General features: G+C 45.2%; 3 protein-coding genes across 3 annotated transcripts; 2 read left to right on the forward strand and 1 right to left on the reverse strand.

Moving 5' to 3' along the window:
* Positions 1-1,851: 1,851 nt before the first annotated feature.
* On the reverse strand, positions 1,852-4,553 carry LOC115258067 (zinc finger protein 595-like). Its single transcript, XM_029858072.2, has 4 exons — positions 4,371-4,553; positions 3,856-3,972; positions 2,184-3,794; positions 1,852-2,124 (listed from the first exon to the last, which is right to left on the reverse strand). The coding sequence occupies exons 2-4, from the start codon at positions 3,964-3,966 to the stop codon at positions 1,942-1,944; spliced, it is 1,905 nt and encodes a 634-aa protein (XP_029713932.2). The 5' UTR covers positions 3,967-3,972; positions 4,371-4,553; the 3' UTR covers positions 1,852-1,941.
* A 171-nt stretch (positions 4,554-4,724) lies between these two features.
* On the forward strand, positions 4,725-11,546 carry LOC115269081 (transcription factor grauzone). Its single transcript, XM_029877425.2, has 4 exons — positions 4,725-4,928; positions 8,971-9,087; positions 9,150-11,231; positions 11,298-11,546. Exons 2-4 carry the CDS (start codon positions 8,977-8,979, stop codon positions 11,478-11,480), a joined length of 2,376 nt encoding a protein of 791 aa, XP_029733285.2. The 5' UTR covers positions 4,725-4,928; positions 8,971-8,976; the 3' UTR covers positions 11,481-11,546.
* An 8,477-nt stretch (positions 11,547-20,023) lies between these two features.
* On the forward strand, positions 20,024-23,020 carry LOC134288575 (uncharacterized). Its single transcript, XM_062853814.1, has 2 exons — positions 20,024-21,851; positions 22,038-23,020. Exons 1-2 carry the CDS (start codon positions 20,024-20,026, stop codon positions 23,018-23,020), a joined length of 2,811 nt encoding a protein of 936 aa, XP_062709798.1.
* The last annotated feature ends 1,794 nt before the right edge of the window (positions 23,021-24,814 follow it).

The following is a 24,814-nucleotide window of genomic DNA, read 5'->3' on the forward strand; positions in this document are numbered from 1 at the left end:
AACATCGATGCACAGGGTGAGCCTTAGTATTACATCTTTTAAATCCTGCAAGAGTTGTATCCCCGTTTTCCCCCATTCAAAGAAAACGGCATTCCAAAATTTCGTCTTTTTTGTATAAAAATTACTATATCTCATCAACGCATTGATGGATTTTCAAAATTTTTACCTAAAAATAACCGTAAAAATCAGATCTAAAACTTTGTAGAAGACACAAACTGCGTAGGGTTTGAAACAAAAAAGTTATTCGAAAAAAATCGATTTTTTGGGTCCACCCTACCATAACTTTTAAAAATTGCTCTAGCGCAATATACAAAAGACCTACAAAGTTGATGTCTTCGGCAAAGTTTCTCCAAATAGATTGAAGAAAAAGTTTCTAGAACATTGCTTTAAGGCGAAACTGGAAGCATTTTCTCATTTTTTTGGTTTTTGATTTTTTATTAAATAACGAAGCAATATTTTCAAAATCGGTTTTCGTCAAGGGGTTGGTCATTCAGCACACTTCATTTGTGCCGTTATTTTTGAGCGTGTGCCAATGGGTGCCAAAACTGTGCCGATCATTTTTCAGTGTGTGCCGAACGTGCCGGGAGCTGTGCCGCATGTGCCCAGTGGAGTGTTTTCTTCGAATGTTTATGCGCTGTTTGAAAACCTTTCTGTTTTTGACAACTGTTGTTAATCTAATCGGTGTTTACCAACAAAATCCCACCAGAACACTAGTCTAAAATCAATATAAAGAGATTTTTGTAATCGTAAGTATGTTGACAGCAAGGTTGACAGATTCATTCTATACCGCAAAGTTGTTGTGCCCAAGTGTGCCAGAAGTGTGCCGAATTGTGCCGAGAAGTGCCGGCATGTGTGCCGGGCACAATGTGCCGAGTGACCAACCCCTTGGTTTTCGTGCACATGTAGAGTATGGATCAGGGTATCTTCTGATTTTTTTACGCTGTAGAAAATGTTTTTAGTTTTTGCACAAACCATTTTTTAGTGAAATTTTGTTCAAAAATGGTTTCTGCAAAAACGAAAAACATTTTCTCTCGCGTAAAAAAATCAGAAGATACCCTGATCCATACTCTACATGTGCACGAAAACCGATTTTGAAAATATTGCTTCGTTATTTAATAAAAAATCAAAAACCAAAAAGTGAGGAAATGGATCCAGTTTCGCCTTAAGCTAACTTGAAAACTGAAAAAGTTGAAAAAATTCTTTTGATATTTTGCGGGACCACCCTAATTTTAAGATGCATCAAATTATAGCCCATATTAGTAGTAACAATATTGCCGAAGACACCCAACCTCTAAAACATCATCTTCATGGTCAAAATATTTTTTCCTCCTAAATTCGTGATCTGGCCCAGTGTGGACCGGTAGGTCTCTATGAGCAGAGCACGAAGCATGGACTCTATGTACGTGCAGAAAACCAACGCGCCCTTGGAGTTTTCGAACGGACGGTGCTGCGTACCATCTACGGCGGAGTGCAAATGGAAGACGCGACTTGGAGAAGGCGAATGAACCAGGAGCTGCATCAGCTGTTGAGAGAATCATCATCCACACCGCGAAAATCTGGAGGCTACGGTGAGCAGGTCACGTCATCAGGATGTCGGATAGCAACCCGACTTAACGATCTGCGGACCTTTCGCAGAGTGCGGAACTGGAGACACACAGCCATGGGCCGAGTAGAATGGAGACGGATTCTATGTACAACAGAGGCCACTCAGGCCTTAGTCTGATCGTTCTTTGTTGGCTTAGTGTTTTTGTTCCAGAGCGCCTTTGGCGTCACCAGCTGAATCCCGAACAATTCGTCTGCTCTTCGGTTTAACCTTAACATCTTCATAACTTCGATCGAAAACGGAAAATATTTATACAGTGGCCGTTAACTCGCAGTAATTTTGATAATTAAAATTATTATTTATAAATAATTATTAAATACCCTTCATTGCACTTAATCTCACGATTGAACCGCTCCATCCGATTGTGCCAGCTTGGCCGCTTTCTTCTTGATCTTGTCCTCAAGCCACTGCTGCGGGTGCATCTTCTTGCGATGTGATGCTTTGTTGGCATTCGAGTTGAACGTTCGGTCGCAAAAATCACAACTGTAGAGCACGTCACCCGTGTGCGATGCCATGTGTTCCTGGAAATCAAATGCGTTACTTTATCTATCCTCCGTAAATCTATTTGTATCGAACCTACCTTCAATGTAATTTCCCGCTTGAAACCTTTACCGCAAACCGAACACATGTGGTCGCCCGTTTCGTGATTTTTCATATGGTACCGATAGGATATTTCGTTCTTACATTCCTTGCCGCAGATGTCGCAAGTTTGCGTTCCCGAATGCAGCAGCATATGGTGACCCAGCTTCTGGGTCCAGGCGTTGCAAACAGAGCACTGTACACGGGGCTTCGGCGGTTTCTTCTTCGCCGATTCGTCGTGCGTTTCCAGATGCGATCGGTACGTCGAGTAGATGTGGAACGTTCGGGCGCACACGTGACAGACGTACTTCAGCTCTTTGGTGTGTATGGACTTGTGATGCACCTTCAACGTAGCTTCGCAGATGAATCGCTTGTTGCAGATCTCGCAATGCCACCGTCGGTTATGGTATCGGATGTGAGTGTTCAGGAACTTCTGGTGCGTAAACATCTTCGGGCACATGCTGCATTGGAGCGTTTTCGCTTCCTCCGGAGCGTGGTTCTTGTCCATGTGTCGCTTCAGAGATTCACTGTGACACAGGCTCTTGTGGCAGATCTTGCACCGGAATCTGGACGGATCCAAATGGTAGAGAATGTGATCGATGAGTCGCGGTTTTTTCTTAAACTTCAGACTACAGCAAAACACGTACGCAAGCTTTTTGTGCTCGGCTTTCGAATGTTTTTGCAAAGATAGGAACGTGGTGAATTTCTTCTTGCATGAATCGCACTCCAGGTTTACGTTTTCTGCGATCATCTTCTCATTGTCCGCTCCCGCTTTCCGCGGACGACACTGGCCATCGTCTGTTTTGGCTACTGATGTTTTATGGGTCTTGACGCGCTTTTTCGAATTACTACTTGTGGAGAAATCCTTATCTTCATCGTCGTCTTCCGAATTTAATGACTCTTCTGAATCATCACTTTCTTGCTCGTAGTCTACATCATCATCCGTCTCATCGTCGCTTCGATCATTGCCGCTACCTACAGGTGCAGATACGCTTGGCTCATCACCCATAGGATTTTCCATTTTCAAAGTATGTTCTCGCACATGTCTTCGGAGCGTGTCACGATTTTCAAACTGTTTGGAACACTGAGAACATTTGAACTGGTTCGGATCCAGGTGGAACCGTATGTGATCCACGAATCGATATTTGGTCGTGAACTTCAGATTGCAACACACGACCGTCGCTTTCTTTTCGTGCTCTGTCGTGGAATGCTTTTGCAACGTGTCGAAAGTTGTGAAACGCTTCGAGCAACTATCACAATCCAGAACGAGCTGTCGTGACACGTACTCCTGAATTGCGTCTAGTTCGTCCTTTTTCAACCGTGGGCGTTTACTATTGTTCTTTTGCTTATAGTCATCGTCACCATCGCCAGGGTCTTCACTGTTGTTCATACACGCTTCATCACCTTCAGATTTGATAAATTCGTCCAGCAGAGGCTGTGGCTCTTCAGGAACGACATCATACTGAATGTTTTCTTGTTTGACCTCCAGTAGTTGCACGTGCGGCAATATCTGTTTAGAGTAAAGCTCTTCCACTTCACAATAGAATCGATGAAAATCTTCGATCTTGTGCCAGCATGGGTAGCAAATGGTACTTTTGAGATATTGGTTTTCCTATGATAATATGTAATGTTTTATTCAAAACTATTCAAAACTTCGAAATGTAAGTACTTACACCAAACCAAAAATGCTTGCACAATGCATTTTGGACCTCTTGGTTTGCACCAACTGCAAACGATTGATCATCGCAACCAATAGACTTGGCACACGTTAGGCAATCAGACATTGCAATCTGTAGAAAAAGATTAAATCGTGATTTTATAAAAATATATTAAGGTGTCCAGTATTGCCTATATGGAATCCCGTATTGCGACTCTCCGGCTTATGCGGCCGATCTTTCTACAGGTCGATACGTGCAGTGGAACACGCTTCTAGGCCCATAACTTGTTGAACTATGTAGTCCACTATGGCTAAGCAGATGATAGCGAGGTTAGCTCTAACTAGGAATATATTCTAATTCATATAGTAATAGTTGATACCTCAATCAGCAACCGCCACTCTCTTTGGTTCTTCTAGGTATGCATATACAATTTACAACAATCTTCTCTCGGTATTATACCTCTGCCAACAGTTTTATATCCTGCTATAGCTATTATACCTGAAGGTTTGCGCCGAACTCTGGAAACTCACCCTATTATGCAGAAAAACAAAACTAAAATTTGCTCCACCGCTTATGTTCTCTGGATTTCTTGAAAGAGTAAGTTCGTTCTTATTTATAAATACTTTTAGCTCAAGTAAATCAAATATTTTTTTCAATCACGCACTTCTCATACAATTTTAAATAAAATTAAAGATAAATTTCGAAACCGAGTGCAAACCTGAAGCAGTCACTGAACTGTTTCGTCGACGACTGTAAACATAAACAAAATCAGTGATGCCAAATTCTTGATAAAAACGTTTCTGAATGATCTGTCTTTTGCAGCAGTGCATGCACTATCACTGATTTTGTTTTTGTTGTGACAGTTCTCACTTGCAGTAGATTGTTTGAATCGATCTTATAATAATTTGCCTATTTCTAAAAGTTTATTTTAAATACATATTTCGTTATGTACTACCTACTGGACCAAAACTGAAATATTATTTCCGATAAGATCTTGTAACTGTACAAACGTGAAAAAACTTATATTACAGCACTTCTATGAAAACAAGGTCTAGCATTTGGATTCACATCTTCAGTGTTGTTATAGGGTAAGTATCCTGTCGTGTTCGGACGGACACTGTGGCAATCCGGGTCAATCATTTCCACCGGCCGAAACTCTTCACAATCGAGGAAGGATACAAACTAGAATGCAAATGATGCAACCTACTCGTGCGAAATACTTTACAAGACTGACTTAACGTTGCTCTTTTTCGGCTTGCTTTGTTTTGGTACCATTCGGCATCGCTTCTAAACATATATGCCCTCCTACTTTATGTTTATATTATAATTCTTTATACGCCTCTCATTCCCTACATTCTCCCTCTGTCCTACTCTCATATAGTTTGGGAAACCCAAGTTTCCTAGTAACGTTGAATTTCTGAACAATTGATAGTAAATTTATTTTCATTATTTACTTTTGAGTAAGATATTTATATCCCCTTTTTAATTACATTTTCTTGCAGCTGATTTTAAACACTTCTATTTACTATATGTACCACCAAGTTCTTTCGGTGAAATTGTTGTATGTACTCGAAATTCGTCATCACCATCATCATTAGGGGCTGTCCATTAATTACGTAAGGGAATTTTTGCGATTTTCTGACACCCCCTCCCCCTCTTGTAAGATTTTTTGTATGAGAACCCAAAAATTTTTGTATGGCGCGTAGGATTTCTCAAACACCCCTCCCCCCATAAACCCTTACGTAATTAATGGACAGCCCCTTATCATAATACTCATATTCTCATCTTTCAGTTCTCACCTGTCATATTTCATCTCTCATCATCATCATCATCATCATCGTCTTCACCATCTTAACTCTCATCATCATCATCTCTCATCTCTTATCCCTTATTTTTTATCTTCTTATCTCTCATCTTACATCTCATTTCTCATATCTTAACCTGTCATCATCATCCCTCGTTTCACATCATCATCCCTCATATCTTATCTCAAACCTCTCATCATATCTTATATTTCCTCTCTTTCATCTCACATCTCTCATCCTTCACCTCTCATTTTTCATCTCTCACCATCATACTTATCCCTAATCATTCGTCTATCGTCTCTCATCTGTCGTCTCCCATTTCTTATCTCATGATGATGATACCTCATTTATCATCATTATCATCACCATCATGCCTAAACTCTTATCTCTTCGAATAAGTGTGATCAGTTTCGTGCAATTAGGGCGGAATTTAAATATACGAAACTGATTACACTCATTTGAAGAGGGTATTCTGCTTAGAGGGTTCGAAAAGTCGGTACAAGATCTTATCTCTTATTTCTTATCTCACATTTCTCATTTCTCATCTCCCATTTCATCGTCATCATTATCTCTCATATCTCACTTCTCATCATATCTCACCTTTCCTCTTTCGTCTCTCATCTCCCATCTCACCTCTAATTTCTCATCCTTCAGCTCTCATCTATTCTCTCATTATCATTATCATCTCTCATCTTTCATTTGTCATTTCTCATCTCTCGTCTCTCATAATCATTATCATCATTTCTCAATGGGGCACGTTCGGTGTAGTACTAGATTTGTAGTGATGAGCTGAATTTTAGTATGGTGAGAAGGTCAATTCTCCGTTTCTGCAATGAAATGGTGCAGAAAGCGTGGGTATTATGATTCCTTGCCTAATTTGATGCTGTTTAAGCAAAACTTTGGATAACTATGTTGTTTATCATGCAAGAAATGGAGAAAACAACAACACTTGCCCGAAGTTTTGCTCAAACAGCATCAAATTAGGCAAGGAATCATAATACCCACGCTTTTTGCACAATTTCATTGCAGAAACGGAGAATTGACCTTCTCACCATACTAAAATTCAGCTCATTACTACAAATCTAGTACTTCACCGATCTGTCCTATTGATCATCATCTCTCATCTATGATCTCTCATATCTTATCTCTCACCACTTATCACTCTTCTCTTATCTTTCATCACTCATCATCGTTATCTCCAATCTCTCATCTCTCACCTCTCATTTGTCTCATCCTCTTATCTCTCATTTCTCACTTCTCATCTTTCGTCTTCCATTTCTCATCTATCATCCATTATCTCTCATATTTTATCTCACATCTCCCATCATCATCATCATCATCACCATCTCTCATCTATGATCTCTCATATCTTATCTCACAAAACCATCATCCCTCATCTCTCCTCATCATCATCATCTCGCATATCTTATCATCATCTCTCATCTTTCACCTTTCATTTCTCAACTTTCATCTCTCATCTTTGAACTCCCATCTTTAATTTTTCATCTTTTACCTCATCATCACCATCATCATCATCATCGTCATCATCATCATCATCATAATCATCATTATCATAATCACCTCCGCTCATATCTCATCTTTCATCTCTTATCTCTTGTTTCTCATCTCACATCTCTCATTTCTTATTTCTTATCTCCCTGCTCTCGTCACATCATCATCAACATCTCTAATATATTATCTATTGTTTCTAATCTGAAACTGCTCATCATCATCTCTTATCTTTTCTCCCTCATCTTCAATCTCTTATTTCTCATCGTTCATCTCACATTTCTCAAATTTCAACTCGCATCATCATCTCTCATCTATGATCTCTCATATCTAATTTTTCACCATTTATCACTCATCTCTCATCTCATCTTTAATCATCTCTTATCTCTAATCTCTCACCTAACATCTGTTCTCTGCCATCTCATCTCTTATCTTTTATCTCTCATCATCAGCTGTTACCTCTTATCTTTCATCTCTCTTTTATCGTTTCTTATCTGAGATATCTCATGCCTCATTCCTTATCTCTTATCTCTCATCTCTAATCTCTCAGATCTCATCTCTCATCTATTATTTTTCATCTCTTATTTCTCTTCATCAGCATCTTCATCTCCCATCTCTCATGTCTAATCTCTCATATCTCATCCTTCATCTCATCACCCATCATCATTATCAGAACTCCTCTTGATAGCTCTGCATCACTCTGAAGTGTTGCCTGATACCGAGCAGTCTGCCCGATTTCCCGCTTCGTAGAGACGTTTATGAATGAATTCGACAAAAATGTGTTACTTAGGATTGCTCAAAGTTGCTCCGGGTTTCACAGAATCCAGCTTCCCGATCTACACGAATCCCGGTGGTTGTCGCATGTAAACCATGTAAACCTTTTCCTCCAGAGTTCCATGCAGATCAGATATGCCGTCTTAATATCAAGATGATGAACAATCGCGTCGTGCTTTGCTGCCACTGTCACGAACGTTCGGAATGTCGCTTGACTAGTGAAGGGAGCAAACACCTCACCAACGTCGACTCCGAATCGCTGCGCATATCCTTGGGCTACCAACCTTGCCTTGAATTTCACTTCACGGTTTTCTTCATTCTTTTTCAACTTGTACACCCCTCTCGATCCGATGACCTTCCGCCTCTCGGGCAGCTTCACCAGTCTCCACGTTCCGTTGACACGATGCGCTTCCAGGTTTTCTTCCATGACATTGCGCCACACAGGTTCTTGAAGAGCTTCCTTCACAGTTACAGGTTCTTCCACTGCGCACGCTGCAACGTAGTCCAAGTCGTAATCGTCGAGATGCTTTAGCAATGTTCCTCTATTAGACCGCTCCAATCTACGGATAGTAGAGCTTGCTTCCGGTTCTTCATTGTCGGCTTCATAAAAATCTCCCGGATCTGAGTCGTTCTTCATCCACTTCGTTATCGGAAACCTTTTTCAGCGGCAGCGCCACGACCTGTTCCTCCGGCTTCTTGCTTGTCGCTGGGCCCATAACCTGTTTTTTGCGAGTTCCGTTGTTTTCCCCCGTGTATTATCGTCTCCGAATTTCTGAGAGCGTTGTATTCCACCGCGTTGGCCTCCGGAATCTGCTCGCCGTCAGTTTCATCACTTTCGTTGGCTGCAGCTTCTCGCTGACCTGGTGGTAGATGGCGGAGCGATCCACGTCCTTACGTTTTCTTTTTAACACATAATTCAACGAATACTCAATACTGGACATAACACTGACACTTGTTTAGTCCTTGGTTGGAAGAGTGGGAAGTCAATCAAGACGACCGATCACTGATTGCGGTTCGTAACAATCTTCCACTGTTTTTACAGATCACTATGTCCGATTGTCTAACATGCGCCAAATCCGTTGACGGCAAAGAGCAGTCGTTCGAGATTGAGTCGAACAAGGAAATCCAAAATGCCTTGTGCAAGCATTTCTGGTTCGAAGTAAGTCGTCCAAATGATACAAGAAAATCAATTTTCTAAGAAACGCCCTCTTTTCTTTCTAGGAAAGCCAATACCTCAAAAGATTCATTTGTTGTCCATGTTGGACCAAGGTTGAAGATTTCCATCGGTTCTACTGTGAAGTGGAAGAATTACATTCGAAGACGATCTTTCCCCCCGTACAGCTGGTAGAGATCAAGCAGGAAGATGTCCAGCAGCATGATTTCGCTCCGGAAGAGCAAGATGTTCTCAAGGAAGCTGATACCGATCGAAAAGACTCCAGTGAGGACGACGATAACTGCCAGAAGAACGCGTTCAGTCCGGACACAGGTGTGACGAGCAAGCGACCGAGATTGCAGAAGAACCCGTTGGATGCGGTTCAGCAGTACATTTCACAGAAGATCCACTTGGATTGTGATAGTTGCGCGCAGCGATGCGAAACATTCGAAGCATTGCAAAGGCATTCCATGATGGAGCACGCGAAGAAGGCAACTGTTGTATGTTGCAGCCTGAAGTTTACGAATAACCATCGATTCGTCGAGCATATACGGTTGCATCTGGATCCGCACCAGTTCGAATGTTCCCATTGTTCCAAGCGGTTTGGAAACGGAGAGGCACTCAAAAGACACGTTCGAAGCATCCATGCTGCGGAACCGGGAGACGCTATAAAGGATGAGCATGCGGATGACGGTCGGGCAACTCGTAGACAAGTTCGAAGTGCTGCGAAACCAGTGGACCATATCGGAGATAAACAAAAGGATGAACCCAGCGTCACCAAGAACGAAGATACTGATGAGAAAGAAAGCGATGATCAAGCCAGTGACGATGAGCTGGACGACGATGACGATGACTACGAACAGGAGAGTGATGATTCAGAAGGATCGAACAATTCGGGAGATGACGATAACGATTCCGAGGAAAGCGAACAAGAAACTACAACGCGTGCAGCAGTGTCCGAGGACGAAGTGGCTCAAATTCAGGAGTATGTATCGAAGAACATAACGCTGGAATGCGATAGCTGCTCCGAGCGGCCAACAACCTTCAAAGAGTTGCAAAAGCATTCCATGGAGGACCACGGCAAGCGCGCCACTATACTTTGCTGCAATCGAAAGCTTCTGAACAGCTACCGATTCGACGATCACATACGGTACCATTTGAATCCGGATCGGTTCAAGTGTACCGAGTGTTCACGGAAATGTCCCAATCGGGAAGCGCTTAGCAGGCACATGCAAACTGTACACACACCGGAGGAAGATAAAATATATTCCTGCGAAGAGTGCCATAAGAAATTTTCTACGAAGGACAGTTTGGCGAAACACGGTAGGATTCACGGAGACCCGGCGCCGAAGCCTGCTGGTAAGCGCCGTTTGCGCAGGAAGGATGTAGACAGCGAGAAACTGATCGCAGAGCACATCAACCTGGAATGCGATTCGTGTCACAAGAAGTGTAGCACGTTTCTGGCCTTGCAGAAACACTCAACAGCGGAGCATAAGAGACGTGCCTATGTATTTTGCTGTGGCTTAAAGTTCAATAGAAAACCACGGCTCATCGATCACGTTCTCTTCCATCTGGATCCGAACAGGTTCCAGTGCAAGGTGTGCCACAAGAACTTTCGACAGACACGGTCTCTGCAAAGGCACACGGATAAGAAGCATACGCCGGAGGAGAACAAAACGTTTCAGTGTAGCGTGTGCTCGAAGATATTCGCACGCCAGACGTTCCTGAACGCTCACGAACGGTACCACAACCCGAAGTGGCACTGCGAGATCTGCGATAAGCGCTTCGTTTGCGAAAGCTACCTAACGCAGCACCACAAGTTGATACACACCAAAGAGCTGAGCTACGTGTGTCACGTGTGCGCCCGAACGTTCCACAACTACTCCACGTATCGGTCCCATCTGGAAACGCACGACACGTCGATAAAGAAGAAACCGCACAAGCCTCGGGTGCAGTGTCCGCTGTGCGACGCCTGGACCCTGAAGCTGTCCCATCACATGCGGCTGCACTCGGGGACGAAGACTTGCGAAATTTGCGGCGAGGAATGTAAGAACAAAGTTACCTACCGGTATCACATGAAGAATCACAAAACGGGTGATTTCATTTGCACGGTTTGTGACAAGAGCTTCAAGAGAGAGATTGGGTTGAAGGTAGGTTCGTCCCATTCCCGTACTATTTTTTTACAGATATCTGACGCACTTGACTTGGTTTTTCAGGAACACATGGCCTCGCACACGGGCGACGTGCTGTACAGTTGCGATTTTTGCGACCGAACGTTCAACTCGAATGCTAACAGGGCGTCGCACCGCAAGAAGATGCATCCGCAGCAGTGGCTCGAGGAAAAGCTAAAGAAAGAGGCGGCCAGGATGGGAACGTCGAATGAAACGGTTCCCACGTAGATAGGTGATTTAATGTTATACATTATATATAATTGAATAAATCAAATGTGTTAAAATTCGTTTTCAGTTGTTTGTGTGAATGTAGCTATCGTAGTTATGAAGATTCCGTAGTCAGTATTTTCATTTGTAATTCAGTTAAGCGATTATGGGCCCAGATGAACGACTAGACTCAACCAATGCAACTACGACTACCAATTGAGAAGGGCGGCAAGGAGTAAAAGAGTTATCCAAAGCTTCTTTATGGACTTTCCAGAGTGAGTACAGAAGATAGCGTATTGATGGTTTCAGCTTGTGACGGTGTTCAGCAACGACATCCTCTCCCCAGAAGACTAGAGAAAATAACCAAGAAACAAGGCTAAGTAAGCCAGGCACTGGGGAATATAATCGGCTCGCATCTTTCAGATGGACCATAAAATCGCATCCGGTGCATCAGGACGGGAGACCTAACGATAGATAAGCGAAGCGTGCAGTGGATATTTGGCGATTGCCTACGGCGAAAGACTGTCACAGCCGAGAGTCATCGATAGCCATCGCGTTATGACCAGCTGACATTTGTGGAGCGATTGCTCATGGAGGGCCTAGTAGTTTAGAAGACAGCTGAGTAGCTGAGTAGGCGTTATGTGAAGAATTATTATTACAGCGGCCGTTCGCTCGTTGCAAAATGTTTACTTTGCAACGAGCGAATGCCATTCGCTAATTGCAACGTCACTTTGACACTAAAGTGCATCGAAATGCACTGCCAGCATGACTGACAGCACAAATTTGACGCTTGATTGCTTTTTAATTGCAAACACGTGTCAAATTTTGCAATTAGCGGACTTACAACCAAAAAAGCGGGTTTGCAACGAGCGAACGGGCGCTGTATTAGCACAACTGTCAATGGAAGGTGAAAAGCAAAAGCTCATCTTAAAAGGGAGCTACCGTAGCGATAGATACGATCTAACAGGTCCGGCGGAAGTTGAAAAAGCCCCCGGTAGAAGGGAGCTGCCGTTGCGATAGATACGACCTATTGAGTCCGGCGGAAGTTGAAAAACTCGTCTTAGAAACGAGCTACCGCAGCGATAGATACGATCTATTGATAATTGATGATAGATAAGACCTATCGAGTCCGAAGTTCACTGAAAAAATAAATCACATATCACATGGAAAATTTCCATTAGTTTGGCTATACAGTACGGACCCGATTTTGTCAGCCCCATGTTGCGACGAACTTTTTGCTTTCATTATCTAACGGTCAAATATTAATCAATTCATTCAAGATCATCATCAAACTACTGCTCAAAGGTAGAACATAGAGGGATAAAAAGTATGAATATTTGTTTAAATTTGTGAGGGGACCAAAAAATGTGTTCCGGAAAGGGGCTGACAAAATCTGGTCACTTATGTATAACTGTTATTGGATTTTCCGATGATAATTTCTTTGGAAATTTCACATGAAATCGATACGGTATATGGAAAACATTAGGAAATCACATAACTTCTATTAGAAAATCACATAACTTCGCAAAATCTATGTGATATTCCCATATAATTCAATGGATCCGCGTATGGAAACAGTCCATGTGAAAATCAGATGAAAACAATGTGAAAACTTTTTTCAGTGTTGAAAAGCTCATCTTAAAATGGAGCTGCCGTAGATACGATCTATTGGGTCCGGCGAAAGTTGAAAAAGCTCGTCTTAGAAGGAAACTACCGTTGCGACAGATAGGGTCTATCGTATTCTGCAGAAGTTGGAAAAGCTCATCTTAGATAGCGATAGATACGATATGTGTCTGGTGGAAATTGAAAAGCACGCCTTAGAAGGGAGCTGCCGTAGTGATAGATACGACCTATCGAGTTCGGCAGAAGTTGAAAAAGCACCCCTTAGAAAGGAGTGGCTGTAGCCATTGATACGATTTACTGGGTCCGGTAGAAGTTGAAAAAGCTCGCCTTTGTAGGGAGCTGCCGTAGCGATAGATACGATCTATTAGGTTCGGTGGAAGTTGAAAAAGCTCACCCTAGAAGAGAGCTGCCGTAGCGTACGACCTATAGAGTCCGGCGGAAGTTGAAAAAGATAGATACGACCTATCCGGCAGAAGTTTAGAAAGCTCGCCTTGGAAAGGAGTGGCCGTAGCGACTAATAAGATCTATCGGATCCGGTGGAAGATGAACAAGCACGCCTTAGAAGGGAGCTGGCTTAGCGATAGATACGTTCTATCGGATCCGGCGGAAGTTGGAGAAGCTTGCTCGACGTGTATTCATGATTGAATAATGAATTAAAACGATATTTGTGGATGCGGAGTGCAAAGTAAGGTGCGATATTGTTGAAAGCGGAGTCCAAAGCCAAGTTTCCCCCGGTACCAAACGAGGAATTCATGATACGATGAGATGAACAAGGTATTTCGACAGTAACCATTAAGGCGGCCATCGTTCAGAATGGCTGTGTAGATGTGCCTGGACAGTGGAGAATTGCTGGAGAGTAGGACAAGGCAATTATTGATTCTACCAAATAAGGAAGCCACCTGATGACCTGTCGACATACTGGACACCGCCTTGAAGCTGTTTTAGGGGATTATTCTGTCGAGACTGACGATTGCTACCCAGAGGTCAGATGACTCTCGGCTCTCGGATAATCAGTTTGCCTACCGGAAAGGACTATCGACGATCCTAAATGGCCGAGATAGCGCTCCAAAGGAAACAAAGGCAAACACCTACTGCATGGTTGTCACGCTAGACACGAAGAACGCGTTCAACAGTGAGATCGCCATACCTAGGAGTCCGGGAGCTACTTCCACAACACAGTTGTTCTCTACGACACTGAAGGACGAAAGAGCTACAACATCATAGCTGGTGTACCTCAGCGGGCAATCCTGAGCCCGATAGTATGGAACGCGACATTTGACGACGTACTGAAGTTTACAATATCAACGGGCTGCGGTCAGCAAAGGCGAGTGCACGATCAATTTCAAGCAATGACTGAAGTAGCTGCGTGTCATGATCGATGACAAGCTGAACTTCGGCAGCCACGTCATATTTCACTCCTGAACTACCATGTAATATTACTTCGGAGAAGAAGGTCGTCCTACGTCGTTAATCGGTCACCGACAAAAGGGCTACCAGTCACATCCGAGGAGAAGTTCACAGGTAAACGTCCCGACTTGTCGCACCTACGCGTTTTTGAAGTGAGGTCATGGTGCACGTCCCTAAGGAGAAAAGACGAAAACGGGACGCGAAGTCAGAACGAGCAATGTTCATGGGCTGCAGTGAAAATTCGAAGGCATACAGAGTATACAACTTCAAGACTCAAGACGTAGCAGTCAGCCGTGACGTGATCTTCCTGGATGAAGAACGAGTTGCTCGAAACGAAGCTAGCCCTACGATGGAAGAAGCACCTTTCGAAATGATTGTGCAGAACGAGGTTGCAGAGGAGGAGCTCATAGATGGCGAAAAAGACGACCGGCCGGCACAAGACGAGCTCAACGAATCAGATTCCGAGGAGTTCAGAGATGCCGATGACACGCTGATCGGTGCCGATCTACAACCTGCTGCGCTCCCTCCACAACCAGAGGACCCACATCAGTTGGTAAGGCGCAGTTTGAGGGAGCGCGTAACCCCAGGCAAGTATAGAGATTTTCATTTGGGCTTCAGTGTTCTACCTCATGGTACTTCCCAACCTCCACAGTTATGCGATGCGAATGGCCATGGCGAGCCACAGACCTTCCAGGAAGCGATTACGTGCGAGGACAGCGAACGTTGGAAAGGTGCAATGGTGAAGGAGTATCGAGCGTTGATGAACAACCAAACCTGGGAGCTAACCGATCAGCCAGAAGGAAGGAAAGCTCTCCGCTGCAAGTGGGTGTATAAGGTGAAGACGAACCCCGATGGATCCACCGAGAGATATAAGGCCCGCCTCGTAATAAAAGGCTACTCTCAAGTCAAGGGCGTCGATTATGAAGAGACGTACTCGCCCATGGTCCGGTATGCCAGTATCCGCTATCTGATGTCGTTAGCCGCTAGTCTGGACCTGAAGATACATCAGATGGCTGCAGTGACGGCGTTTCTGCAAGGTGAACTAGGAGGGGAAGCCATATACATGCAGCAACCGGAGGGTTTCGTCGATCCCAGCGGAAGGTCTGCAAGTTGAAGAAAGCGTTATACGGACTGAAACAAGCCAGCAGAATCTGGAACCAGAAACTTGATGGAGAACTGAAGCGGTTTGGACTGACACGATCGAAGTATGACCAAGGAATTGGCATCCCTATCCCACCAATGCAATGTTTTCGTAGCCAGCATAACAGCGGCTCAAGCGTAGGGCTCAAGCTGACAACCTATCTTTCACCACAGCAGCATAATTTTAATGCGGGGTGTCGCCGAAGCCCCTCGGCGTCGATACCACCTTAACAATACCGACCCTGCCAGTCGACACAACTGTCTGTATGACAGCGCGTCACGGATCGGCTGTCAGGGCAGATGAGATGGCAAAACAAGTTGAGGATAAAAGTGAAATGAAAAAGTGATATGCAGTCCACGAAGATCACATTAATCGCTACTTAAAAGCTAATTTTCTACACTAATGTTATAAACCTAATTACTATTTTTCATTTAAAAGTGAATTCCAAGGTAGTATATAATGTAATTTGCAAAATTTCCCTAAAACTAAACATTTATCTTGAACTTAGAACCTATATATACAAACTTAACCTACAGTACGGAGGAGTCGAGCAATCTTTAGGCTTGATTGATTCATCCTACGAGGTAAGAACTCGAACTACTTTAATAAGAAATCCATTATACATGCAACAAAACTTGACAGGACAGAACAGTAAGACAGTGCGCAGGAAGTTAGTGCCGGAACCAAGACTAAAAGACACATATATGCACTAAACGTAAGGAACTATAAATTAAAACCTAACCCTAAAACATGCCCTAAAATGTTATTTACTTGCACAGGAATTAAAAACGGTCCCAAACTTCGGACGAATAAAGGCCGCTACGAATTCGGAAACCATACATGGTCTTTTATTGTTACCGCGATACGCTAGTAACAAATTTTTTAATTCGTTTATCGAAGAACAATGTCGGACTCGGCCAATGCTGCTGCCACTACTGGCAATCAAGGTAAGAGCTTAGCTAATCAGTCTAAAGACGCGTATGTAGACCCCCCTCACGAAACCCAAACGTTGAACCCAAATAAAGATACCCTTCTCAAACCCGGTGGGGACAAAAAGGCACCCTCTGTCAAAAGTAGGTCGTCGAAAAGTCGGGAACAAAATATCCCTTCCCCGCGGGACAAACAGTCTGAAACGATCGGTCACAGTTGTCAAACGTGTCGTTCCGCGGATCACAGCCGGATGGTGCAGTGCGATGATTGTGATGGTTGGCACCATTACAGTTGCGTGGGCGTCGATGATCGTATCGCGAAAAAACAGTGGCGGTGTGTGAAGTGTGAGGATAATCGGAAAGTTCGTCGCAGTTCCAAAACTACGAGGACGGAAGCGCCAAAAAAGAAGGCTACAGGCAAATCGAAGAAGGAATCCGGGACTAAGCAACCAGATCTACAGGAACAACGGAAGCACCTGGGGGATCAGCCGGCAAAGTGTATAAAGGCAGCATCGGTGAAATCGGGAACTTCGCGGAAGTCGTCCAGAGCACAGCTGGAACTGCAACTGCAAAAACTAGATGCTGAGCGAACCCTGCTGGAAGATAAGAAGAAGTTAATAGAGCAGCAGTACAGTGTACTCCAAGAACTCGCCGAACTCGATGAGCAGGTCGAAGGCGCAGAAGACGGTGATGAAGTAGATGGGGCTTCCAAAGTGGAGGATTGGCTGCGTGACGGAGTTAACTCGGACACGGATGACGAGAGCACGGACTCAAGCGAAGGTGCAGACGAGGACATCGGAAGTTCATCGGAGGAAGATATCGAAGACGATCCTCAAGAAAACGGATCGAAATTCGGCGATCCGATTCGGCGCTCTACACCAAGGATGGACCCTAGGAGCATGCAGAAAAGTGTTACGCGCAGCAACCAGTTAAACTGTAGCCTGAACCGTAATCAACTCGCAGCTCGTCAAGTTGTTGCGAAGGATCTGCCACCTTTCACAGGGAACCCCGAGGAGTGGCCGATTTTTTTCTCCACCTACGAAAGCACGACTCGGATGTGTGGCTACACCAACGACGAAAACATGATTCGGCTGAGAAACTGCCTGAGAGGAGACGCCTTCGCCGCAGTGAAGAGCTTTTTGCTTCATCCATCAACTGTGGATAGAGCGATAAGTGCCCTAAAACTGCGTTTTGGGCAACCGCGTTTCGTGATTCATTCGCTGAGGGACAAGATAATTGCCATGCCGCCGCTGAAGCCAGATTCAATCAACAGAATGATCGACTTTGCGCTGGCAGTTCAGAATCTCGAAGCAACGATCGATGCGTGCGGACCGAGGGATTTGATGCGAGATACGTCGTTACTGGGCGAGCTGATTGGAAAGCTCCCTGCTTCGATGAAGCTGGAATGGGCAAGGCATACCCGCAGCCTGCGGAAGGTCAACCTGGCGGCCTTCAGCAAGTGGATGTACGATATGGCAGAAGACGCTTGCCTAGTTGCCGAGCCGCGCAGGAATCAAGAAGTACAGCAAAGTCAGGAACCGCGCAAAAAGTCAAAGGCATTCCTGAACACGCACACCGATCAGCCGAGCTGGAAGAAGGAGGATCACCAGGCATCATCAACAAGTATGCCCAGATCTACAGGGACACATAAGAAGGTCTACTGTCAGGCCTGCACCGTCTGCAAAGGAACTTGCGCCACTCTCGCTAAATGTGTAAGGTTCCTAGGGCTATCTTATGACGGACGGTGGTCTACAATTCGTGAAGCTAGAGTCTGCAGGAAGTGTCTAAAGCAACACAAAGGAGGCTGTGAATCGAAGCAATGTGGCGTGAGCGGATGCACCTACAAGCACCATCCCTTGTTGCATAAGGAGCTGAATGCAGAAACGGCGGCGGTAGTGAAACCACAACGTGAAGAGCAGTCCTGTAACACACATCAGTCGGGAGCAAGTCCCATCCTTTTCCGTTATGTTCCAGTCATTGTGTACGGCTGTGGAATTGTTGTACACTGTTACGCCTTTCTGGATGACGGATCCTCGAAAACGCTCATGGACGAAGAGTTAGCCAAGGAACTGAACCTTTCCGGAGAACGCCATCCACTTTGTCTAAAATGGACTGGCGGTTTGCATAGATCAGAAGACGAGTCACGCAGCGTTCAAATTGACATCTCCGGACTGAAGGGAAAGCGCTTCCGTTTTGAGGACGTTCGTACCGTTACAGAGTTGCAGCTACCCAGTCAAACACTTGATGTTCAACAGCTACAGTCTGAATACTACTACCTGAAGGGTGTTCCCGTAGAATCCTATCGTGATGTCCGGCCGAGACTCCTGATCGGAGTTCAACATGCGCACGCAACGCTGGTGAGGAAGAGTCGCGAAGGAAGACCCGGTCAACCGATCGCTATTAAAACAAACCTTGGCTGGACGATATACGGCGGCGCTCCGGCAGAACAATCTGTTAACATGGTTCATTACACAAATCACGTCTCTTGCTGCGATCACGATACGGAAAAAACTGATGAAAATCTCGGCCACGTTGTGAAGGAGTACTTTTCAATCGAAAGCCTTGGCGTCACGTCACCAGTCAAGCAAATTCGTTCCCAGGAAGATGAGCGCGCTATGAAACAATTGCGGGAGTTTACTCAGTTCAACGGCGTGAGGTACGAATCTGGATTACTATGGAGGCGAGACAGCGAACGTTTACCAAACAATAAGGCGATGGCATTGAAACGCTTCAACCATCTGGAACGCCGCATGGAGAAGGATTCTGAACTAGCTCGGATAGTGAAAGAGAAGCTGACAGAATACGTTACCAAAGGCTACGCACGTAAACTAACTACCGAAGAACTAGCAGAAAACCACGAACGTGTCTGGTATTTACCAGTTTTTCCCGTTGTTAACCCGAATAAACCAGGCAAAATTAGACTCGTCTGGGACGCGGCTGCTACGACGAATGGAGTCTCGCTGAACTCTGCGCTCCTGACCGGACCAGACTTGCTGGAACCAGTGTTGCGAATACTCACTTGCAAGAGTGTTACTCACTTGCTTCTATCTCAGTCCAGAAGGATGCTATCAAAAAATGATGTTTTAAGGGCTTTTAGAATGTAGTTTAATCTAAAAGTTTGCCGAATGAAGTAAAGGTCGCAGACGCATACCAAAGTTGTGAGTGAGCTGTGAGTACGAGGTGAGTAAAATTCGTGTAAGTTATACTCACATTGTGCTCACAGCTCTCTCACGATTTTGGTATGCGTCTGCGACCTTTACTTTATTCGGCAAACTTTTAGATTAAACTACAATCTAGAATCCATCCAAACATCATTTTTTGATAGCATGCTTCTGGACTGAGATAGAAGCAAGTGAGTATAACTTTTCGCAAGTGAGTATTCGCAACACTGGCTGGAACCGCTGATGCACGTGCTGTACAGATTCCGGCAAAATCGTTTCGCAATTTGTGGAGACATACGTGAAATGTTTCACCAAGTCGCTATTCGCAACGAAGATCAGCACAGTCAACGTTTTTTCCTGAGGGACGAGGAAGGCCAGCCTGAACCCGGCACTTACGTCATGCAGGTGATGACTTTTGGGGCCTCTTGCTCACCGACAACTGCCCAGTTCGTAAAGAACACGAACGCAGAACGCTTCAGCAAAACACATCCAGCTGCAGTCACAGCGATCGTACGGTGCACATACGTAGACGACATGCTAACCAGTACTGAAACAGAGCCAGAAGCAATCGAGCTAGCGAAATCCGTCTGGTTCGTCCACAAGGAAGGAGGATTTGAAATCCGCAATTGGATGTCCAACTCGCCCACAGTTCTGGCAGCCCTTCACGGCGACTTGAATCATGAGAAAAGTCTCGACTTATCGTCCACTCTCGCAACTGAAAAGGTGCTAGGCATGTGGTGGTGCACACAAACGGATTGCTTCACGTACAAGATAAACTGGAGCAGGCTTGGCGAAGACTTGCTGACTGGCGAACGCTACCCCACAAAGCGAGAAGTTCTCCGCACCATGATGACGATCTACGATCCACTGGGCTTAATCGCTCACTACCTAATGTTCCTAAAGGTACTGCTACAGGACATCTGGCGAACGGGTATTACTTGGGACGAGACAGTGAATCGAGAGTGTTTCGAAAAGTGGCAGATGTGGTTAGGGCTTCTTCCAGAAATCGAGGGTCTCCAAATTCCACGCTGCTATCGCCTTCAAACGTCAGCGGGAGAAAACACGGATATCCAATTGCATACCTTTGTTGACGCCGGTGAAAACGGCATGGCTGCCGTTGCGTATCTCCGTTTCGTGGAAGCAGGGACTGTTGAGTGCTCATTAGTTACAGCGAAAACCCGCGTAGCGCCGCTTAAATACCTGACTATTCCTAGATTAGAACTCCAAGCGGCCCTCATTGGCGCAAGGCTAGCGCACTTCATTATCCAGGGATTGGACCTTACAATCTCTCGATGTGTTTTCTGGTCAGATTCCAGGAACGCGCTCTCGTGGATACGCGCAGATCACCGTAGATACAGTCAATTTGTGGCTGCCCGGGTTAGCGAGATCTTGGATCTAACAAACGTTGCTGACTGGAAATGGGTTCCAACGAAATGGAACGTGGCTGATGAAGGAACCAAATGGCAGCGACGTCCTTCATTCACAGCTGAAAGCAGATGGTACAAAGGGCCTGAATTCCTTTGGCAACGAGAAGAAGAATGGCCTTCTGTTCCCATTAAGCTTGAAGAGACCACTGAAGAGTTGCGCGCCACCATTCACGTCCACTACGAAACGGCAAAGTCGGAGTTCCCGATAGAGAGATTCCGTGACTGGAGAAAGCTGATACGTACGACGGCACATATTTTCCGGTTCATTGCGAACGCCCAGCCGAAACGGTTTCCTCGGCTAACGTGCGGTATCACAAAAGAGGAAATGCGCAACGCAGAAACCTTCCACTTTCGGGCTGCGCAACAAGACAGTTTCCCAAACGAGTTTGCTGTTCTCCTTCGGAACGATAGCAAAGTAGCGATCCCTAAACGAAGCCCGCTATACAAGCTGAGCCCCTTCATCGACGGACAAGGTTTGCTGCGCATGGCAGGCAGAACCGCAGCGTGTGAATACCTATCACCGGATACTATTAATCCCATTATTCTACCTCGTGATCATCGGGTAACGCACCTCGTAGTACGAAGTTATCACGACAAGTTTCACCACCAAAATCATGAGTCGGTGATAAACGAAATGCGCCAGAAGTTTTGCATAAGTCGACTGCGCCGCGTTTACGCCAAAATCCGGTCAGAGTGTCAACGTTGTAGGTTGAGAGATGCACGCCCACGACCTCCGGCAATGGCAGATCTTCCTCCATGCAGACTGGCCGCATTTGTCCGCCCGTTTACCCACACTGGGGTAGATTACTTTGGCCCTATGGAAGTATGTATTGGGAGAAGGGTTGAGAAGAGGTGGGGGGTCCTACTAACATGCCTTACCATACGCGCAGTCCACATCGAATTAGCTAGCTCATTAACCACTAACTCTTGCATCATGGCACTGCGCAACTTTATTGCCCGGCGCGGAACTCCAGCTGTATTTTACAGCGACAGAGGAACCAATTTTATTGGTTCTGAACGCGAACTGAAGCAAACTTTGAAGGCCGTCGACCAGAACAAGATGGCACAAGAGTTCGTCAGTTCCACGACATCCTGGAGCTTCAATCCACCGGCAGCCCCTCACATGGGGGGAAGTTGGGAAAGGCTGATTCAGTCCGTAAAGCGGACCCTGTTGGAGCTCAAACCGTCTCCACGACCAACTGATGAGGAATTGCGGAACGCGTTGATAGAAGTCGAAGGTATCCTGAACGCTCGACCTCTGACACATGTACCCATCGAAGACGAAGCAGCTCCTGCGCTTACACCAAACCACTGGCTACTAGGAAGCTCCGATGGGTCCAAACCTTGGTCGTTGCTGGAGAATGACTCGATCGCGCTGAGACGTGGCTGGCACCAATCCCAAATACTCGCCAACCACTTTTGGGAGAGATGGCTACGTGAATATCTGCCGGAGATAACAAGGCGCACCAAATGGCACCAGAGGGTTGCGCCTATCAAGGAAGGTGACATCGTGCTGATCGTCGATCCGGAACTCCCGAGAAGCTGCTGGCCAAAGGGGCGCGTCATAGGTACAGTCAATCGCGACGGGCAGGTACGTAAAGTAACAATACAAACCGCGAAGGGAGTCTACGAGAGGCCAGCTGTAAACGTTGCGGTTCTTGACGTCAAGGGCAAAGAGGAGTTAGCGAACTCAGAGATGGAGTTCCCAAACTGGGGGGGACTGTCGCCGAAGCCCCTCGGCGTCGATACCACCTTAACAATACCGACCCTGCCAGTCGACACAACTGTCTGTATGACAGCGCGTCACGGATCGGCTGTCAGGGCAAATGAGATGGCAAAACAAGTTGAGGATAAAAGTGAAATGAAAAAGTGATATGCAGTCCACGAAGATCACATTAATCGCTACTTAAAAGCTAATTTTCTACACTAATGTTATAAACCTAATTACTATTTTTCATTTAAAAGTGAATTCCAAGGTAGTATATAATGTAATTTGCAAAATTTCCCTAAAACTAAACATTTATCTTGAACTTAGAACCTATACAAACTTAACCTACAGTACGGAGGAGTCGAGCAATCTTTAGGCTTGATTGATTCATCCTACGAGGTAAGAACTCGAACTACTTTAATAAGAAATCCATTATACATGCAACAAAACTTGACAGGACAGAACAGTAAGACAGTGCGCAGGAAGTTAGTGCCGGAACCAAGACTAAAAGACACATATATGCACTAAACGTAAGGAACTATAAATTAAAACCTAACCCTAAAACATGCCCTAAAATGTTATTTACTTGCACAGGAATTAAAAACGGTCCCAAACTTCGGACGAATAAAGGCCGCTACGAATTCGGAAACCATACATGGTCTTTTATTGTTACCGCGATACGCTAGTAACACGGGGTAAGAAAACAAGAAGACCATAACAGTCCCCTGAGTATGACCCGTGCGTCTACTATCGCATTGAAAATGGAACAATCCTGATTGTGGCCGTGTATGTCGACGACCTTATGATATTCTCGAATAACCAGCACTGGGTCAACGAATTGAAGAGGCAACTGGCAGAGAAGTTTTTGATGAAGGATCTCGGATTGGCCAGCAGAGTCCTTGGAATCCGAGTGACGCGTCAAAAGGACAAGGTTTGCTTGGACCAGGAGCACTACGTCCAGCAGTTGCTAGAACGTTTCGGCATGGAAGACTGCCGACACCGCTCAAACGTCAAATTTTGTGTGAGAGTAAGCAGGCCAGCAAAAATTCGTGCAGTGGACCATTGGTTTGTTTTGCTAACGTAAGAACTAGGTACACGACATTCACAAGACGCAAAACGCGAGACAAGACATAACACTTATCGTTTTTACAATCGTCAAAGGGTTAAAATTACCTTTGTTATCGGCCGGTTTCGGGTGCGATGTTACCCATCCTCGCGACAATGTCCGACTGGCTACGTCGAATGATTGTACGTTGTTCGTATTCGTCCGAGATAAAGAGAACTCAGTTGATCGTCGTCATTTTTACCAGGCCAAAAAGGCTTGATGTGATAGGGGGGGGGGGTCATATTCGATCATCAAACGAAACGCAGCCACTGCCACGGACCGTCTGGTCTCTGGATCGTTTTCCCAGTCTGCATCCGAACCGAATACCCGTGGAACGATTGTTTACTCTCACTACTGTAGACTAACTTCATATCCTTCATTCCTTGCAGGTACCGCAGAATGCGTTTGGCTGCCGTCCAGTGAGCTTCTCCCGGGTTGCTGTTGAAATTGCTGACTGCATTGACCCCGAATGCTATATCTGGTCTGGTACATTGGGCGACAAATTGTAATCCGTCGATGAGTTCACGAAACGGAACGTTTGATATCCTTTCGGCTCGGAAGACTTGGGGTACATTTCTTTGTTTAACTTCTGGCTTGCATCAAACGGCGTAGAAAAGGAATTGCAGTTAACCATTCTAAACCGTTCCAGAAGTTGCTCGATATACTTTTTCTTGTCCAGGGAGATCGTTCCGTCAGCCAGCACGACACGCATCCCCAGGAGCTGCTCCGCGTAGCCCAGTGCCCAGATCCTTCATTTGGAATCTCCTCACCAACTGCTTATTCAACGCGTTGACCATGTCTTCATCGTTGGCGAACACCAACAGATCATCCACATATACGGCCAAGATGAGAAC

This window comes from Aedes albopictus, chromosome 1 (genome assembly GCF_035046485.1).
Source record: "Aedes albopictus strain Foshan chromosome 1, AalbF5, whole genome shotgun sequence".
NCBI lineage: Eukaryota > Metazoa > Arthropoda > Insecta > Diptera > Culicidae > Aedes > Aedes albopictus.